This window comes from Trematomus bernacchii, unplaced genomic scaffold (genome assembly GCF_902827165.1).
Source record: "Trematomus bernacchii unplaced genomic scaffold, fTreBer1.1, whole genome shotgun sequence".
Taxonomy (NCBI): domain Eukaryota; kingdom Metazoa; phylum Chordata; class Actinopteri; order Perciformes; family Nototheniidae; genus Trematomus; species Trematomus bernacchii.
Window position 1 is genome coordinate 582,607 of NW_022987589.1, and position 18,938 is coordinate 601,544.

Below are 18,938 nucleotides of genomic sequence, written 5' to 3' on the forward strand. Positions count from 1 at the left end.
TGTTTTTATCAAACCATGAACCATATACATGTAAACATGCATAAAGCTGCTGTAGGCAGGCCTTTTGCTTTCCTCCTAACCTCCTGAGACCCAGAAAGAAAAAGGTTTCAAATGTCCTTTTATTTTTAGATCACACAAGTCTTTAGGGTGTTATTAACATAATGACTAACAAAAACTAAAAAAATATATTTTTATTTTTGTTTTATTGTGTGTCCTTTGTAGAGGACATCGGGTGTTAGTTATGCAAAGCATAGTATACAAACAACATTAACATACAAGTACATTTAGACAACATTAGAGCACAACAACTCAATGCAACACATATTGAGCCCTCATTTGTAGTACTCCATCCTTTTTGAAATGCAGAGATACATCTGACACTTGAGGCACTTGATGTATGTGTTCCCACTTCATCCGTCTGCCATGAACCCTACAGAAACCTACGTGTTAGTGTTGGCCCGTAGTGGACTCCATTTGTGTTGTGTAAAATGGGGGAAATAAAAAGTTAGCAAATCCCCATGTCCTCCTCAGAGGACATTCATTACAACATTTAGTTTTAGGTCAAATAATTATTACACTGCTCTGAAACTCACTACACTAACTCCTAAGATGTTCCCTTACTATAATTAATTAAAATATTGAACTCACAACACTGGTAATTACAAAATTACAAACTTACCATTTCTCTTTCTATAAATAGTGCTTGTGTTGATGGACGCCATTTTGAAATACAATGAAATTATCTTTTTCAAAGCCACACCCCCACATATGTCACATGAAAGCCCAGGATGTCCTCTGTGGAGTACACTTGGACTTAATGCTGTGGCATGTATAACCTCAAAGTAATGGACCAAAACCGAGGACAAAAATGAATGGGTGGGTCTCGCTCCAACACATTGTACGTGATTGGCTAAGGGGCGGGACATCTCTAAGCGATTGACCAATCACAACAGAGCCGGCCATCTAACCAATCAGAGCAGACTGGGCTCTGGTTTCAGACAGAGGGTGAAAAGAGGTGCTGCAGCACAGGCAGTATGAGAACAATAAAGAGCTTTTTGAACATTAAAGCTAACATGTCACGGAAGAGACACTTAATACTAACCTGAAAATAAGCAGAGTAGGGCCCCTTTAATAAAAACATTTGAAAGATTACAAATATATTAAATACATGAATACAAATAATAATGCAGATGTGCTGTAGGTTTGTGTTTTAATGAGATAATTGATGCAGTATCACACATTTTCTTGTACTGAAAGGCATCTTCTCTGCATTTCCCAACAACCAGACAACAATAACCATGATTGTTCAGTTATCTTTTAAAAGTTAAACTGTGAATATAATTAAGGGTAAGTTTTGTTAGAGCTTTTGTTTCTATTGTATGTTTACCCAGAAAGCTTCACAGCACCAACAAAAGCTGACCTACATATGTGGTGAGGCTGAATGGGAGACATGGAACATGGACTGGATCCACTGAGGCTGAGCATGAGAAACATGGATCCTCTCAGGCGGAAACATCCGGGTTATTATGTATTTATTTCAACAAGGACCATGCATACAAATACATTAATCTCAGAAAAGAGAAGAGATGAATTATGCCAGATTTGAGCTAATAGCTCATTTCCATCTGCAGTCCTTAGGGTCACATGATGACTTCTGCAGCACCTTTTAAACATACAAAACAACAAGTGCTTTCACTGTCAATTCATCTGTTTCAACCCTTTTTTACCCAAAACAGAAATGTAACAGTGGTGGCAGAATTATTCAGCAGGGCTGCACGCTTAATTATAATTTTAAAGATATTGCTAAATGGACTACAAATTGCATAATATGCCAAAATATGTGTAAATATGTGAAGTAGAGCTGCAGATGTAATTATACAAACTAAATAAAGAAACATTTTGGCCCAGATTACCTCTTACATTGCAAATCATATCACGATTGCAATATCAGTCAAACTAAATGCAATTAATCCAGCCTATTACTTAGTGTTTTTACTTAAAGTAGTACAAGTCCATCATTTCAAATTATATTGAAGTTAAAGTATATAAGTATTGGCATCAAATGAACTTAAAATAACTAAGTGAAATACTTATTGTGCGTATTAGCCCATTTCAAAATTTTAGATTTTAGATGCATTAACTCTGCTGGATATCTTTTACATTGCAGTTAATTTACAAATTGATATATATTGTGTATAAGCTAATATTCTGCATCTGTAAAGAGTAATTTACTGCTGGTTCAGTGTCATAAAAGAGCCAAACAACAAGAAAATATTCAGATATAAGAAACTGTAATAAGCGAATTCTCACTGTTTTCGTTCCTAAAAAGTCCTAATAATTGTCCACTCATTTTAAAGGTCACATATCAAGGTTAAAAGTGTCAGCTTAGAAATACAAACAAACTATTCCTGCTGTAAAGGATCTGATTAAAGAGGAAAAAGAAAGTGTCAGATTAAATTGCCGGGGATTATAAAGAAGGGAGAGGATTATGATTAGAAACTGTTTGCCTCACATAACGAGGATCCACTGACCCGTTAATGAGGCTCGGAAAGGGGGCGTTTATCCCTGACGGAGGGGTGGGGTCCTCCCCAAACAATACATCAACACCCAGAGAGACTAAAACGTTCCCTGTCAGTCTCATAGTTTCTCCGGAGGATCTCAGTGAGGTAAAGTCTTTGAGGATAATTTGGGAAAATGCCAGAGGAGGAACAGCGAGAGAAACTATCCCGAGTGATCCGGCAGTGGAACAACAACAGACTGGACCTGTTCGAGATCACTGCCCCTGATCAGGTGAGTCCTGCACACATTATTAATCACTTGTATATAGACTCTTATGGCACTACTTCTATTCTATTTTATTGTATTTACTTGCACTATTTTATCTGTTTTATTGTGTTGCACTGTTGGAAGAGCCTGGGACCTAAGATTTTCATCGACATCACTACACAGTGTACAAATGACAATAAAAGCCTTGAATCTTGAAAAAAAAACAATGTTTAAAAGTTTACGTTTATTTGTTTTTGTATTGCATCACAGCAGCTGTACTTCCTGTTTAACATGGTGACAAACAACATACACTGCTGTAGGAAGTATAACATTGCAGTATTAAAATACTGTTTTCTATAAAGTATTGTTGAGATCCAGGCCTAGAAATCATATTCAACGAACTTAACAAAACATATGTGTTAGGTACAGATCGAAGGGGCCCTCTCCTGCTGATGTTCAGGTGTATGTCAGTATGTAGTGTCTCTACTTTAAAGAGTCCTCTCCTGCTGATGTTCAGGTGTATGTCAGTATGTAGTGTCTCTACTTTAAAGAGTCCTCTCCTGCTGATGTTCAGGTGTATATCAGTATGTAGTGTCTCTACTTTAAAGAGTCCTCTCCTGCTGATGTTCAGGTGTATATCAGTATGTAGTGTCTCTACTTTAAAGAGCCCTCTCCTGCTGATGTTCAGGTGTATATCAGTATGTAGTGTCTCTACTTTAAAGAGTCCTCTCCTGCTGATGTTCAGGTGTATATCAGTATGTAGTGTCTCTACTTTAAAGAGTCCTCTCCTGCTGATGTTCAGGTGTATATCAGTATGTAGTGTCTCTACTTTAAAGAGTCCTCTCCTGCTGATGTTCAGGTGTATATCAGTATGTAGTGTCTCTACTTTAAAGAGTCCTCTCCTGCTGATGTTCAGGTGTATATCAGTATGTAGTGTCTCTACTTTAAAGAGTCCTCTCCTGCTGATGTTCAGGTGTATATCAGTATGTAGTATCTCTACTTTAAAGAGTCCTCTCCTGCTGATGTTCAGGTGTATATCAGTATGTAGTGTCTCTACTTTAAAGAGCCCTCTCCTGCTGATGTTCAGGTGTATATCAGTATGTAGTGTCTCTACTTTAAAGAGTCCTCTCCTGCTGATGTTCAGGTGTATATCAGTATGTAGTGTCTCTACTTTAAAGAGTCCTCTCCTGCTGATGTTCAGGTGTATATCAGTATGTAGTGTCTCTACTTTAAAGAGTCCTCTCCTGCTGATGTTCAGGTGTATATCAGTATGTAGTGTCTCTACTTTAAAGAGTCCTCTCCTGCTGATGTTCAGGTGTATATCAGTATGTAGTGTCTCTACTTTAAAGAGTCCTCTTCTGCTGATGTTCAGGTGTATATCAGTATGTAGTGTCTCTACTTTAAAGAGTCCTCTCCTGCTGATGTTCAGGTGTATATCAGTATGTAGTGTCTCTACTTTAAAGAGTCCTCTCCTGCTGATGTTCAGGTGTATATCAGTATGTCGTGTCTCTACTTTAAAGAGTCTTCTCCTGCTGATGTTCAGGTGTATATCAGTATGTAGTGTCTCTACTTTAAAGAGTCCTCTCCTGCTGATGTTCAGGTGTATATCAGTATGTAGTGCCTCTACTTTAAAGAGTCCTCTCCTGCTGATGTTCAGGTGTATATCAGTATGTCGTGTCTCTACTTTAAAGAGTCCTCTCCTGCTGATGTTCAGGTGTATATCAGTATGTAGTGTCTCTACTTTAAAGAGTCCTCTCCTGCTGATGTTCAGGTGTATATCAGTATGTAGTGACTCTACTTTAAAGAGTCCTCTCCTGCTGATGTTCAGGTGTATATCAGTATGTAGTGTCTCTACTTTAAAGAGTCCTCTCATGCTGATGTTCAGGTGTATATCAGTATGTAGTGTCTCTACTTTAAAGAGTCCTCTCCTGTTGATGTTCAGGTGTATATCAGTATGTAGTGTCTCTACTTTAAAGAGTCCTCTCCTGCTGATGTTCAGGTGTATATCAGTATGTAGTGTCTCTACTTTAAAGAGTCCTCTCCTGCTGATGTTCAGGTGTATATCAGTATGTAGTGTCTCTACTTTAAAGAGTCCTCTCCTGCTGATGTTCAGGTGTATATCAGTATGTAGTGTCTCTACTTTAAAGAGTCCTCTCCTGCTGATGTTCAGGTGTATATCAGTATGTAGTGTCTCTACTTTAAAGAGTCCTCTCCTGCTGATGTTCAGGTGTATATCAGTATGTAGTGTCTCTACTTTAAAGAGTCCTCTTCTGCTGATGTTCAGGTGTATATCAGTATGTAGTGTCTCTACTTTAAAGAGTCCTCTCCTGCTGATGTTCAGGTGTATATCAGTATGTAGTGTCTCTACTTTAAAGAGTCCTCTCCTGCTGATGTTCAGATGTATATCAGTATGTCGTGTCTCTACTTTAAAGAGTCTTCTCCTGCTGATGTTCAGGTGTATATCAGTATGTAGTGTCTCTACTTTAAAGAGTCCTCTCCTGCTGATGTTCAGGTGTATATCAGTATGTAGTGACTCTACTTTAAAGAGTCCTCTCCTGCTGATGTTCAGGTGTATATCAGTATGTAGTGTCTCTACTTTAAAGAGTCCTCTCATGCTGATGTTCAGGTGTATATCAGTATGTAGTGTCTCTACTTTAAAGAGTCCTCTCCTGCTGATGTTCAGGTGTATATCAGTATGTTGTGTCTCTACTTTAAAGAGTCCTCTCCTGCTGATGTTCAGGTGTATATCAGTATGTAGTGTCTCTACTTTAAAGAGTCCTCTCCTGCTGATGTTCAGGTGTATATCAGTATGTAGTGACTCTACTTTAAAGAGTCCTCTCCTGCTGATGTTCAGGTGTATATCAGTATGTAGTGTCTCTACTTTAAAGAGTCCTCTCCTGTTGATGTTCAGGTGTATATCAGTATGTAGTGTCTCTACTTTAAAGAGTCCTCTCCTGCTGATGTTCAGGTGTATATCAGTATGTAGTGTCTCTACTTTAAAGAGTCCTCTCCTGCTGATGTTCAGGTGTATATCAGTATGTAGTGTCTCTACTTTAAAGAGTCCTCTCCTGCTGATGTTCAGGTGTATATCAGTATGTAGTGTCTCTACTTTAAAGAGTCCTCTCCTGCTGATGTTCAGGTGTATATCAGTATGTAGTGTCTCTACTTTAAAGAGTCCTCTCCTGCTGATGTTCAGGTGTATATCAGTATGTAGTATCTCTACTTTAAAGAGTCCTCTCCTGCTGATGTTCAGGTGTATATCAGTATGTAGTGTCTCTACTTTAAAGAGCCCTCTCCTGCTGATGTTCAGGTGTATATCAGTATGTAGTGTCTCTACTTTAAAGAGTCCTCTCCTGCTGATGTTCAGGTGTATATCAGTATGTAGTGTCTCTACTTTAAAGAGTCCTCTCCTGCTGATGTTCAGGTGTATATCAGTATGTAGTGTCTCTACTTTAAAGAGTCCTCTCCTGCTGATGTTCAGGTGTATATCAGTATGTAGTGTCTCTACTTTAAAGAGTCCTCTCCTGCTGATGTTCAGGTGTATATCAGTATGTAGTGTCTCTACATGTCTCCATGCTTTAATGTTCAAAAAGCTCTTTATTTTTCTCATACTGCCTGTGCTGTAGCACCTCTTTTCACCCTCTGTCTGAAACCAGAGCCCAGTCTGCTATGATTGGTTAGCTGCCCGGCTCTGTTGTGATTGGTCAACAGCTTAGAGATGACCCGCCCCTTAGCCTATCACATACAATGTGTTGGAGCGCTAGGAAAACATACAGAGACGATTTGTAGTGTTTTACAGAACCCCTGATCCAAATAACTTCATGCATGCGCCCATTCTTTCTGTGTTCTTTCAGAATTTTGAGTTTCATGGCGTGATGCGTTTCTACCTGGAGGACGGAGTCTCAGGAAACGTGGCGACGAAGTGTCTGCGGGTCAGCAGCAGCTGGAAAACTCTGGAAGTCATCGACACTCTGTCAGAGAAATTCCGACCTGACATGAAGATGCTGACAACGAGCTATTCTCTGTTCGAGATCCACGCCAACAAAGGTAAACACTCCACTCAAACTGTATTTAAGACGGCAGATTAGTTGGTGATTAATTAAATTGATGACATTCATTGATAAATGTTTGCAGCTGTTGTTTATTTAAGAGTATTTTCTGTGTGTTTTTGTGTTTTAAGAGCGTAAACTGGAACTGGATGACAGTCCGTTGGTCGTTCAGCTGAACTGGAACAGAGACAACAGAGAGGGACGCTTCGTGCTCAAAAAAGACCGGAAAAGTTTGGAGGTACAGCTCAAAGACGTTCATTAAATCTGCAGTTCAAACTCTTTTCACCACACAATCTCACTTATATGTCCTTTTTTATTAAATATAAAGGAGAAGAGTCTGGAGAAGGAGAAAGGAGGTGTGATGCAGAGCTTCAAGAGGACGCTGTCCAGGAAAGACAAGAAGAAAGACAAGAACAGAAATAAAGAAACGGAGGAGAAGAGGTAAAATACTACAGATTTTTCACCATCATATTTCTGCGTAATGTCCAGAATAACATATTTCCCTTTTAAACAAATATCCAGGTCCACGGAGAATCTGCTGAACAACAACAGCATTTATGTTTCTGACTACGAGACAAAAAAGAGCGGCGGCCTCGGTAAGAACAATCTACAAACTTAAAGGGGACCTATCATGCAAAATGCACTTTTGTACGTCTTTTATACATGAATATGTGTCCCCGGTGTTCCAGGGAACTCACCAAGTGTCAGAAAACACAACCCTCTCTATTTTCCTCCATACCCAAATCTCTAAAAAAGGGGCTGCAACGGATCTGATAAAAACTGATCCAGATTTGAACACTGTCCTGACGTCAGGACGGTGGCGCTACGGCTATTGGGCCAACTCCACCAATCAGGAGGAGACAGCCACGGCCATTGCCGTTCGAAAGCGCTGGAGACGCTGTAGTACATATGCCAGGCCAGTAGATGGTGCTGTTCTCACAGAATCAGCCCTTGCAAAAACAGAGCTAGAAATTGTCAAATTGAGCAAAATGAGGCATGGCTAAAATGCATGATCTGTTTGGTATTTTGAAAAAAAAAAAGTATAAATATGCCTTATATAGGTATGGTCCTACACTATATTATTCAAATATAGCATGATAGGTCCACTTTAATTAAAAAATAATTCAAATCCTGTCACGAGCGAGCTGAGAACCAAAATGCAACACACGGGAGACCAGGGAAAGTCGGTAACCAGCTTTATTATAAAATGTTTCAGCTGAAAAGTTCTGGGATAAGACAAACCGGCAGACAGTAGGCAAAGGGCTGGTCGGGGACAGGCGAGGGTTCCAGGAGCAGGCAAGGCAGAATAGTCCAGGTACAGGCAGGGTCAGGAAACAGACGAGGCAGGCTGGTCAGGGACAGGCCAGGTCGAAACCGGGAGAGCAATCTGGGAGGTAATGCTGGAAAGAACTGCATGTGTAACCCTGGTGCAGATCACTCTGGTGATTACTTCAGTTTATTTCCTGCGTTTCAATGGACAACATAAAAAGGACACGTGAGCTGCGTTTCTCAAGAGATCCTCACGCGCTATGACTTTTACAAAATAAGTGTCCAATAATCAACAACAAAACATCAATGATCGTATAGTGGTAGTAATTTCATAAGCAATGTGAAACATTAAACATAAACAAATTGGTGTACAAAACTCACATACCTGCGTTTCAATGGACAACATAAAAAGGACACGTGAGCTGCGTTCTGTAGGAGAAATAGCACCACGCTCACGTTAGTTTATTAGCTCAGATTAGCTATTGATGATCACATTAATAAATCATATAAAACAAATAGCCAATCACACAAAAAACATGTTGCTGTGAGCATTAAACGACTAACATTAAACTAAACAAACACAACAGAACGTTATTGTCCTAATAAAATAAAAACATACATTTTGTCCACCGACATTATACAATAGCACCTCTCAAGAGATCCTCACGCGTTATGAGAATCTCCCACAATCCATTGCCGTAACAAAGCTACAGTAATGCAGGCACACGTTTGTAACACCAGATGGCGTAATTCTCCAATTTAACCAGGATTTACACATGCTGCGAAGTACGATCTGGCACTGAGGCTGGAGCCACACGAGGACGATAACGCAAACGGACCGAAATCAGACTTCCTGCGCATGGTTGCCATGGTTGCCCTTCTGTTTATTCTCCGCTGTGGACACTGGCTCTTTTTCTCCCTCCCCGAGGCAAGCGTTTGCTCCTGCTCAGTGGCGGCTGGTGGAAAATATTTTAGGTGGGGCTGTGGAAATGGTGATCAAACAATACTAGGCTGGTCCTGGGGGATGCTCCCCCGGTAATTTTTTTTGAGAAAAGACCCCTTAAATTATGACTTCTGGTGATGTTAGAGGGGGGGAAGGACAATTTGAGGCTTAAAAATATGAGAAGACTGATCAATACCTCCATAACTTCAGTGTGGTTAGAGCTATGAATCTTCCAAAACTTCCAAACACCTTGTCCTGGACATAGTTTCTACAGCATAAACTGTGCAACAGTACAGTATGCCCACACAAACTGCAGAACACCGGGGCTTTGGGAACACTGATTTAATTCCCATTTAACCTGTTAAGGGGCTTTTTCCCCCCGTTTTTTTTCTCACGAAACTGTGTCTCAGGGCTTCTTAAAATGTAATAAACTATTCATGTGTCCTACTCAGAGGAAACGCATCTAACTGATGATATGAACCATGTTTACCGAAACAAAACACAAGTCTCACAAGAAGCGTCTAAATGAGCCCTGAGCGAAAAAATGCTAACGCACTCTAGGTATAAATCAATCGATATACTTATCGGATATGCACAAACAAGCTTACAAGCTGAGATTCCACAAATTCTAGAAATATAAGTATCATCACTGAGCGATCAGAACTCGCGACAGGGGAAGCAAATACAGACATCACACGACGTAGCTTTAGGTAGCAAAACACGGAGATATGCTCACCTTTTGCAGAATAACAATTCTGATCAAAAACGAGAAAAACGCAGTTGAAGGTTAATCCATACAGTAGGTTAATCCAATGTGTCTGTTACTTTGAAAAATGATTGATGATCCATAATTCCATTTTTATGTCAAAAACGGAGTTTTCATTAGCTGCTAATGGTAGCTTCCAGAGTGTATGACAGCTTCCTGTTTTGTCTCCTTGGATACGAGTCCAAACAACTCACAGACTGCACCGGGCGCTCACGTAGGAGCCCTGTGACTATCAGATTTGACGACGCTGATTGGCTGAAATTTTGTTTCGGCGGCATAGTTTTAAAGATAGCAACAGTTGGCTTCTGCTGCACTTGCTGCACTCTCGTCTGGGCGCTGTGCATAGCGCCCAGACGAGAGAGGGTAATGATACACGGGCAAGGCCAGGCAGGAAACATGTGACTTATCAGTAACTTTAGACATCGTAACACAATTTTAAACGAGATTTTATTGTAGATTATACATTTTACTGATACCAATTATATAATATTTACCTTGTTTATTAAAAATAAAAATAAAAATAAAAAATATATTTTTTAAATATATATTTTTTTATTTTTTTTATTTTTAATGTGGGAAGAAGGGGGGCGGCGCCCCTAGCGCCCCTATGGGCCGGCCGCCACTGCTCCTGCTGTAAATCTCCCACCTCTCCGCCTCTTCCAAGGGACGAGGGGACCGTGCAGCAGAGTTTCAGTTAGATTTTTTTTCGCTGGTCAACATGTCCGTTAAAGTTGAAATCTTCCGGACAAAATTAGAAAAGTGCCGGTCAAAGGTCTTCTTTGTTATTTATTGAGCTTTAAAACAAATGAATAACGACTCTATATAATAATATAAGAATAAAAAACGGAGCCTCTCTTTTCCCCCCCCTCTTCTGACAGCCCAGCAGCTGATCTCTGAGCAGGAGAGGTGGGGCTATTGCTTCAACGTTATCAGGAAATGATCGTATAGGCGTAAACCAAGCCCCCAGGAAGTGCGCCGGACTCTGATGAAAATATTCGTGCTGGCCAAACGGCGGTACTACACTTCCTTTTGGTTGCCAGGCCCGGAAACACTTTTTCCCATTGACTTACATGGGGAAAGAGTGGTCTGTAAATCGTTGGATAATTTTTTTTAAACTAAATAAACTACCCAGTATGAACACTTGTATAGCCCTTATTAAAAACATTCGTTCCTCAAGTTGTAAAATGTGCTAATAACGTTATTCTGAGAGTTATTTCCCTCTGCATTATGAACGCGCATCTAACCCACGGGACCGCGCCGCCCGGCACGTTCATGTTACGTGTTCAGCACTACATGAGTTTATCTTTACCCATGGATGCACAATAAGAACGGACCCATATCGCCTTACTGCCAGCCCACGGAGCTGTAATAATGGATATATTGCACATGTTTGCTGTAATTCATCATTTGTAAAATATTATACTACATGGGCTGTATGATTAAATCTTGTACCGTAAATGTTGTATTAAATAAAGTTAATATTACCGACGTAGATTAACGTCCCTGTAGCTTCTTATTGCACTAAGAAGCTTATTGCACTGTGTGTGTATGTGTGTATATATATATATATATATATATATATATATACAGTGCAATAATTATTTCATGCTAAATGAAGCTCTGTTGCTTGGATATCACTAGATCCTGTTACAGCGTAATATAAAAGTACATAACGATTGATGTGTAAATTAGCATAATTACTAGCTAACCGCTAGCTGCTAACTGCAGCCTCGTTAATATCAAATCTATCATAACAAACATTACCATGCTGTCATGAACGTGCGGTGCTGTTACGTGTACGCAAATTGACGTGCTTGATGTGAACGAGCATTTTGGGGGGCATGGTTAAAGTTGCGCATGCGCTATGAGCGCACATACGGGTACTTCTCAGGCATGCCGGGTAATCTGTGACGTTTCGCTCTCTCAAAAGTTGGGCCATTTTATCATCATGCGCGAATGAGCAACTCTCATAGGAATGAATGAGGCCCCGCCTCCCACGCTGTATCCAGTTCTTATTATACATCCATGGCGTAAACACGGAGCCGTTTGCCCCCCCAGAGCGTTTAGTTTGCAGATCTACCCACCTTGGGATCCGTTATCGTTATCGTTTTCTGCGTTTCCGTGTCGGACTCGTGTGGCCGACCCGTCTATCTAATAGAGAACTGTAGCAGATACGACCGTTATCGTCCTCGTGTGGCTGCAGCCTAAGGTGGCTGAGAAATGCTAATGCAGAAAATAGGTGAGTGAGGGACATAGACTGTGACAAATCCTAGTGATAGAAATCTTTAAAAAATATTATCCTAAATAATAAAACACTGACGAAAACCCTAATGAAAAATACAAGTCCTAATGAAAAAAACATAAAAAAGTGAATGCTAAATAAATAAAAACCTTATAGAAATCTAATTAAAAACCCTGATAAAAAATAAAAGTCCTTAAAAGAGAAATCCTAAAAAAGTAAACCTTAAATTACAAACGTAATAAAAAATAAAATCCAAATAAAGAATCCTAAAATGTAAATAAAATACTAAATATAAATTTAAAAATCCGTAACAAATTAAATCCTAATAAAGAAAAATCCTAAACTAAACAAATATTGAAAAGAAAACTAATACAATTCTTTATTAAACTCATAATAAAAAACAAAAATCCCAATTAAAAAGGACATTGCATTAACAAAAAATTCAAGAAATCCTAAATAAATAATATATATAATTCTTTAACTACAGGAGGAAAGCACAAAGACAATCCACATTTGTCGGATGATCCTGCATTACCGATTGGAGTTACATTCAGTGAATCCTGTGAGTATATGAAGAAGCTTTTATTAATATTATAGTTATTCTACCTTCTCTCATAACGCCGGTGTATTTATATATATTCCAGCGGAGCACGGCTTCCTGTCTGCGGTGATAAACTACACCAACAGCTCCACGGTTCACTTCCATCTCTCGCCGGCGTTCATCCTGTACGCCGCCGCTCGATCCGCTCTGAAGACACAGCGAGCCACGGAGATCACTAACAAGATGGCCGCCATGACAGGGAGGGTCATACAGGCAAGAAAACCCCTCACCCTATTACATTAAGGCGCCAAAAAAAGTGGATTTAGAGGAATATTTCACATGATTCTTGTTAGAAAAATATCACTCGTCACCGGCTTGAGCTTCAATATCAGGATACATGTATTTATTATCCTTGCAAGAATGGAAGTAGTCATCACATACAGAGCATCAACTAGTTCCTGAACAGTGTCCTTCACATGCTGATATCCAAGAGAGGGAGTTACACAGTCACAAGATGGAGGAATAGAAAGCAGTATTCAATATTTAGTTCAGATTAGCTCCACGTCAGAAATGATCATGCTTGTCATATGTCTATCTCCATAGAGGCTGAATCATCATGTTAATCACATAGCTATCATATGCCTAAAACAGTCTTGATGCTCTTCTCGGTAATCATACATCCTGTCATGTACACAGCTACAGTTGGGATACCTTTGTTATCATGTGCTACTCTGATATTGGAAGAGGACATTCAGTATTTTCCCAACAATTCTCATACTTGAGATCCTGACTCTGTGTTACCTCCAATTCTTTGCATTTTCCTCACATGCCTCCAAAGTAGTGACCTGCACCTACAAAACGTATTCAATATCAAGAAAGTGTGACATGTGTGTGTTGTATTACTGTTGCAGAGGCAGCAGGGGATCGCCGGCGCTCTCTCCTTCTGGATGGCCAACACCTCTGAGCTGCTGAACTTCCTGAAACACGACAAAGACCTCGGACCAATCACAGAGCAGAGCCAGCTCAACCTGTCCCACCTGGTGCACACAGCATACAGGTAACCATAGCAGCATAGACACCATTAGAGTCACCAGTACTGACACCAAGACACCAGTACTGACACCAAGACACCAGTACTGACACCAAGACACCAGTGCTGACACCAAGACACCAGTACTGACACCAAGACACCAGTACTGACACCAAGACACCAGTGCTGACACCAAGACACCAGTACTGACACCAAGACACCAGTACTGACACCAAGACACCAGTGCTGACACCAAGACACCAGTACTGACACCAAGACACCAGTACTGACACCAAGACACCAGTGCTGACACCAAGACACCGGTGCTGACACCAAGACAGCAGTACTGACACCAAGACACCAGTGCTGACACCAAGACAGCAGTACTGACACCAAGACACCAGTACTGACACCAAGACAGCAGTACTGACACCAAGACACCAGTGCTGACACCAAGACACCAGTGCTGACACCAAGACACCAGTGCTGACACTAAGACAGCAGTACTGACACCAAGACAGCAGTACTGACACCAAGACAGCAGTACTGACACCAAGACAGCAGTACTGACACCAAGACACCAGTACTGACACCAAGACACCAGTGCTGACACCAAGACACCAGTGCTGACACCAAGACAGCAGTGCTGACACCAAGACACCAGTGCTGACACCAAGACAGCAGTATTGACACCAAGACACCAGTACTGACACCAAGACACCAGTGCTGACACCAAGACAGCAGTGCTGACACCAAGACACCAGTGCTGACACCAAGACACCAGTACTGACACCAAGACACCAGTGCTGACACCAAGACACCAGTGCTGACACCAAGACACCAGTACTGACACCAAGACACCAGTACTGACACCAAGACAGCAGTGCTGACACCAAGACATCAGTGCTGACACCAAGACAGCAGTGCTGACACCAAGACACCAGTGCTGACACCAAGACAGCAGTGCTGACACCAAGACAGCAGTGCTGACACCAAGACAGCAGTACTGACACCAAGACAGCAGTACTGACACCAAGACACCAGTGCTGACACCAAGACACCAGTGCTGACACCAAGACACCAGTGCTGACACCAAGACACCAGTACTGACACCAAGACACCAGTACTGACCACAGACTGTGTTGTACAGACAGCAATACGTACTAGAGTATTTTTAAACACCAGCTAAAGACACATGTTTTTAGATTAGCTTTTTATTAGCAACCCCCCACTTAAATGTTATTTTAGTCTTTATTATTTATCTACCTTTATATTGTTTTATTTATTTTATACTGTAGGTCTTCTTTTCTTTTTCTGTTGTACCTAATACCTATATGTTCACTTTGTTTTATGGGGTTTTATATTTTATATTGTTGCATCAACTCAGTTGTCTTGTGTCTTATCTGTCAGACAGAAACCATTATTCATTTTATTTTATTTGTATTATCATACATTTTACCTCCTTGTGTCTATTAACCTGATAACATGTTATATTTTGCTGCATGTACTTTTAAAGGGCACCTATTATGCAAAACCCACTTCTTCATGTCTCTTCTACATCAACATGTGTCCCCTCTTCTTCATGTCTCTTCTACATCAACATGTGTCCCCTCTTCTCCATGTCTCTTCTACATCAACATGTGTCCCCTCTTCTTCATGTCTCTTCTACATCAACATGTGTCCCCTCTTCTTCATGTCTCTTCTACATCAACATGTGTCCCCTCTTCTTCATGTCCCTTCTACATCAACATGTGTCCCCTCTTCTTCATGTCTCTTCTACATCAACATGTGTCCCCTCTTCTTCATGTCTCTTCTACATCAATATGTGTCCCCTCTTCTTCATGTCTCTTCTACATCAACATGTGTCCCCTCTTCTTCATGTCTCTTCTACATCAACATGTGTCCCCTCTTCTTCATGTCTCTTCTACATCAACATGTGTCCCCTCTTCTCCATGTCTCTTCTACATCAACATGTGTCCCCTCTTCTTCATGTCTCTTCTACATCAACATGTGTCCCCTCTTCTTCATGTCTCTTCTACATCAACATGTGTCCTCTCTTCTTCATGTCCCTTCTACATCAACATGTGTCCCCTCTTCTTCATGTCTCTTCTACATCAACATGTGTCCCCTCTTCTTCATGTCTCTTCTACATCAATATGTGTCCCCTCTTCTTCATGTCTCTTCTACATCAACATGTGTCCCCTCTTCTTCATGTCTCTTCTACATCAACATGTGTCCCCTCTTCTTCATGTCTCTTCTACATCAACATGTGTCCCCTCTTCTTCATGTCTCTTCTACATCAACATGTGTCCCCTCTTCTTCATGTCTCTTCTACATCAACATGTGTCCCCTCTTCTTCATGTCTCTTCTACATCAAACATGTGTCCCCTCTTCTTCATGTCTCTTCTACATCAACATGTGTCCCCTCTTCTTCATGTCTCTTCTACATCAACATGTGTCCCCTCTTCTTCATGTCTCTTCTACATCAACATGTGTCCCCTCTTCTTCATGTCTCTTCTACATCAACATGTGTCCCCTCTTCTTCATGTCTCTTCTACATCAACATGTGTCCCCTCTTCTTCATGTCTTTTCTACATCAACATGTGTCCCCTCTTCTTCATGTCTCTTCTACATCAACATGTGTCCCCTCTTCTTCATGTCTCTTCTTCATCAACATGTGTCCCCTCTTCTTCATGTCTCTTCTACATCAACATGTGTCCCCTCTTCTTCATGTCTCTTCTACATCAACATGTGTCCCCTCTTCTTCATGTCTCAGAAAACAGGTTATCAAAAGTGCAAATCAAATCACACATGTGCTCCTAATCAGACAGAAATCTACCTATTCAAGACACAACAAGTCCTGAGCCATACAAACAATACACTGTTTTAATTAAAGCTTCCTCACTGAAAACCCAACCATCAATCTGGAATACCAAAAACAATTGAGTATAAAACTTTAAGACACTCAACACTTTGTTACTTTGACAGGGATTTATTCTTAGTTTGTCTAAAGCTCCACAGAGTCAACAATTATTGTGTTGATCTAACAAAATGTTTCTCTGTGCGTGTCTCTGTAGCGGCCTGCTGCAGTGTCTGCAGAGCGAGTTAAAGAAACACCTGCCGACGTTTCTGATCGATCCGGAGCAGCACGGAGCTCTGCCTGCTGGGATAGGTACCGCTTCATTATCCATGCATAGTGCAGACTGTTTAAATAACGTTTTTTTGTTTCAGAGTTGGTGTTGAACATCCTGATGACCTGCATGTCTCTGCTGCGGCACTGCGTCCTGTTTAAAGTTTTTTTTAATGCACTACAAAAACTCGAAATCTTGCCAAGTGTATTTGTCTAATATCTAGTCAGAATATGTGTCTACTCCTGATATAAGACATAGTAACTTCAGAAGTAACACTGCAGTGAGATATCAGGTCTTGTTTTTAGACAATGCATCATCATGCTAAGTCAAAAAATCCTATTTTGAGTTGTATCTCATTTTTTTACATATTTATTATCAGAAAACAGAAAACCTTTGAGCATTTAAGGGTTATATTGTAACACAACATTTCCTGATTCTGGTCAAATATAGTTGTCCCAGCTAATTACAAGATCGGAGTTATCTAAATATCCCATCTCATTTCAAGAAATCTTACCAAGCTAATTTTCACTTGTTCTATTGGCAGATTTTTGTACTTATTTCAAGTGAAAACAGCTTGTTTTCAATATTGTTTAACTTGTTTTTGGAGCAGCATTTTTTCCAGTGTGTTTCAGAGTTGGTTCTGAACACCCTGATGAACGGCATGTCTCTGCTGCGGCACGGCGGCCTGTTTAAATAAAGTTGTTCTCATGTTTCAGAGTTGGTTCTGAACACCCTGATGAACGGCATGTCTCTGCTGCGGCGCTGCAGGGTTAACCCCGCCCTCACCATCCAGCTCTTCTCGCAGCTCTTCCACTTCATCAGCTGCTGGCTCTTTAACCAGCTGATGGTCCCAGAGCCCGGGGCCCCCGGCCTGCGCTCTCACTACTGGGGGGCCGCTCTGCGTCAGAGGCTGAGCGCCATCGAGGGCTGGGCGGAGAGGCAGGGCCTGGAGCTGGCTGCTGACTGCCACCTGGGACACATCCTCCAGGTCAGACCCTCCGAGACCACACGTCTGAATATTTATATAAAAAAGATTGGACTGGGATTTATTTAGTATTGAAGCAAGGTCTTCTTACCCCAATATGCAACTGGGAAATGCATGGTCTTATCTGACAGTTTATTAGGATTTTATGTTAATGTATGATTATTATTATTTTGTATTATTTAGGTTTTATTAGGATTTTAATTCGTTTTTGTAAAATATTTATATTTCAGATTTTTAAAAATTCAGGATTTTGTTATTTAAATAGGCTTTTTATGATGTTTTTTTTTCTACCTTAAAACCTCAGAATAAAGATTATTTTCACCATTTATTACCAGGGCTGTACTAATTTTTTTTTACATTTAAAACTTATATTGAGGTTTTCGAATTAAATGTTAAAATCAGACGTCATATTCCTTAACGTTATCACCTAAAAAACCTGGAAAATAATAGATTTTTTTAAGGGCTGCCACTAACGAAAATGTTGAAAATATCCATCCCAGTTTCTCAGAGTCCAAGATGTCCAAAGATATTCACTTTATATGATATAAAACAGAGAAAAGCAGCAAACCTCCAGATTAGAGAGGCTGGAAACTGTAAAGACATTTCTAAAGGAACAATTACTTTTACAATGAATCCACTTAAAAACAGTTGGAGACATTATTTTCTGTGGGTCGACTACAAGTTGCAGCTCTATATTTTGAGTTATTGTTCTTATATTAAAATAATTGATGTTGCTGTTATTTAATACAGGTGCATGCTTTCCTTTGTATGATTTGAGCGCAGTAGTCTTTCAGGCTAAACGGCAACACATAAGAATTGCAGCAGAATATTTGGTTAGATACACATTTAAAAAGTTCAATTTTGGACTTTACAACGCTCTGGAGTAATATCTAAAACATTCAATTTAGCAAACACTGCATTTAAATGTATCTACTAATAATATAATATTAATCAGGGTTTAGTCTGAACCGGGGAACAGGTGCGCTGCGCTCTCATACCAAAATGCAGATTTTCCAAGTGATGCCAGCAAACAATATTTCTGTTTGTCGAAAATGGTGTAATTTCTCCAAAAATATGAAAATCGTGTCAAATAGAGCGTCAGACGGCATAGAGAGCTTTGTTTTTACGGGGCACTGACATGTGTTTTTGTTTACGTTCGCGCCGCCATCTTGTATACGGGCGTCATGTTCTCGTGAGAATTGATATATCTTATATA

The 18,938-nt window shown here is 40.3% G+C and overlaps 1 protein-coding gene across 1 annotated transcript in view; it reads left to right on the forward strand.

Moving 5' to 3' along the window:
• The first annotated feature begins 2,694 nt into the window (after positions 1-2,694).
• Positions 2,695-18,938, forward strand: part of LOC117481358 (afadin-like) — a 30,704-nt gene continuing 14,460 nt past the window's right edge. Inside the window, 10 exon segments of the mRNA XM_034129015.1 lie at positions 2,695-2,790; positions 6,621-6,813; positions 6,947-7,053; positions 7,144-7,256; positions 7,338-7,411; positions 12,523-12,597; positions 12,680-12,849; positions 13,488-13,633; positions 16,684-16,778; positions 17,454-17,725. Coding sequence (XP_033984906.1) covers positions 2,695-2,790; positions 6,621-6,813; positions 6,947-7,053; positions 7,144-7,256; positions 7,338-7,411; positions 12,523-12,597; positions 12,680-12,849; positions 13,488-13,633; positions 16,684-16,778; positions 17,454-17,725 — 1,341 coding nt within the window.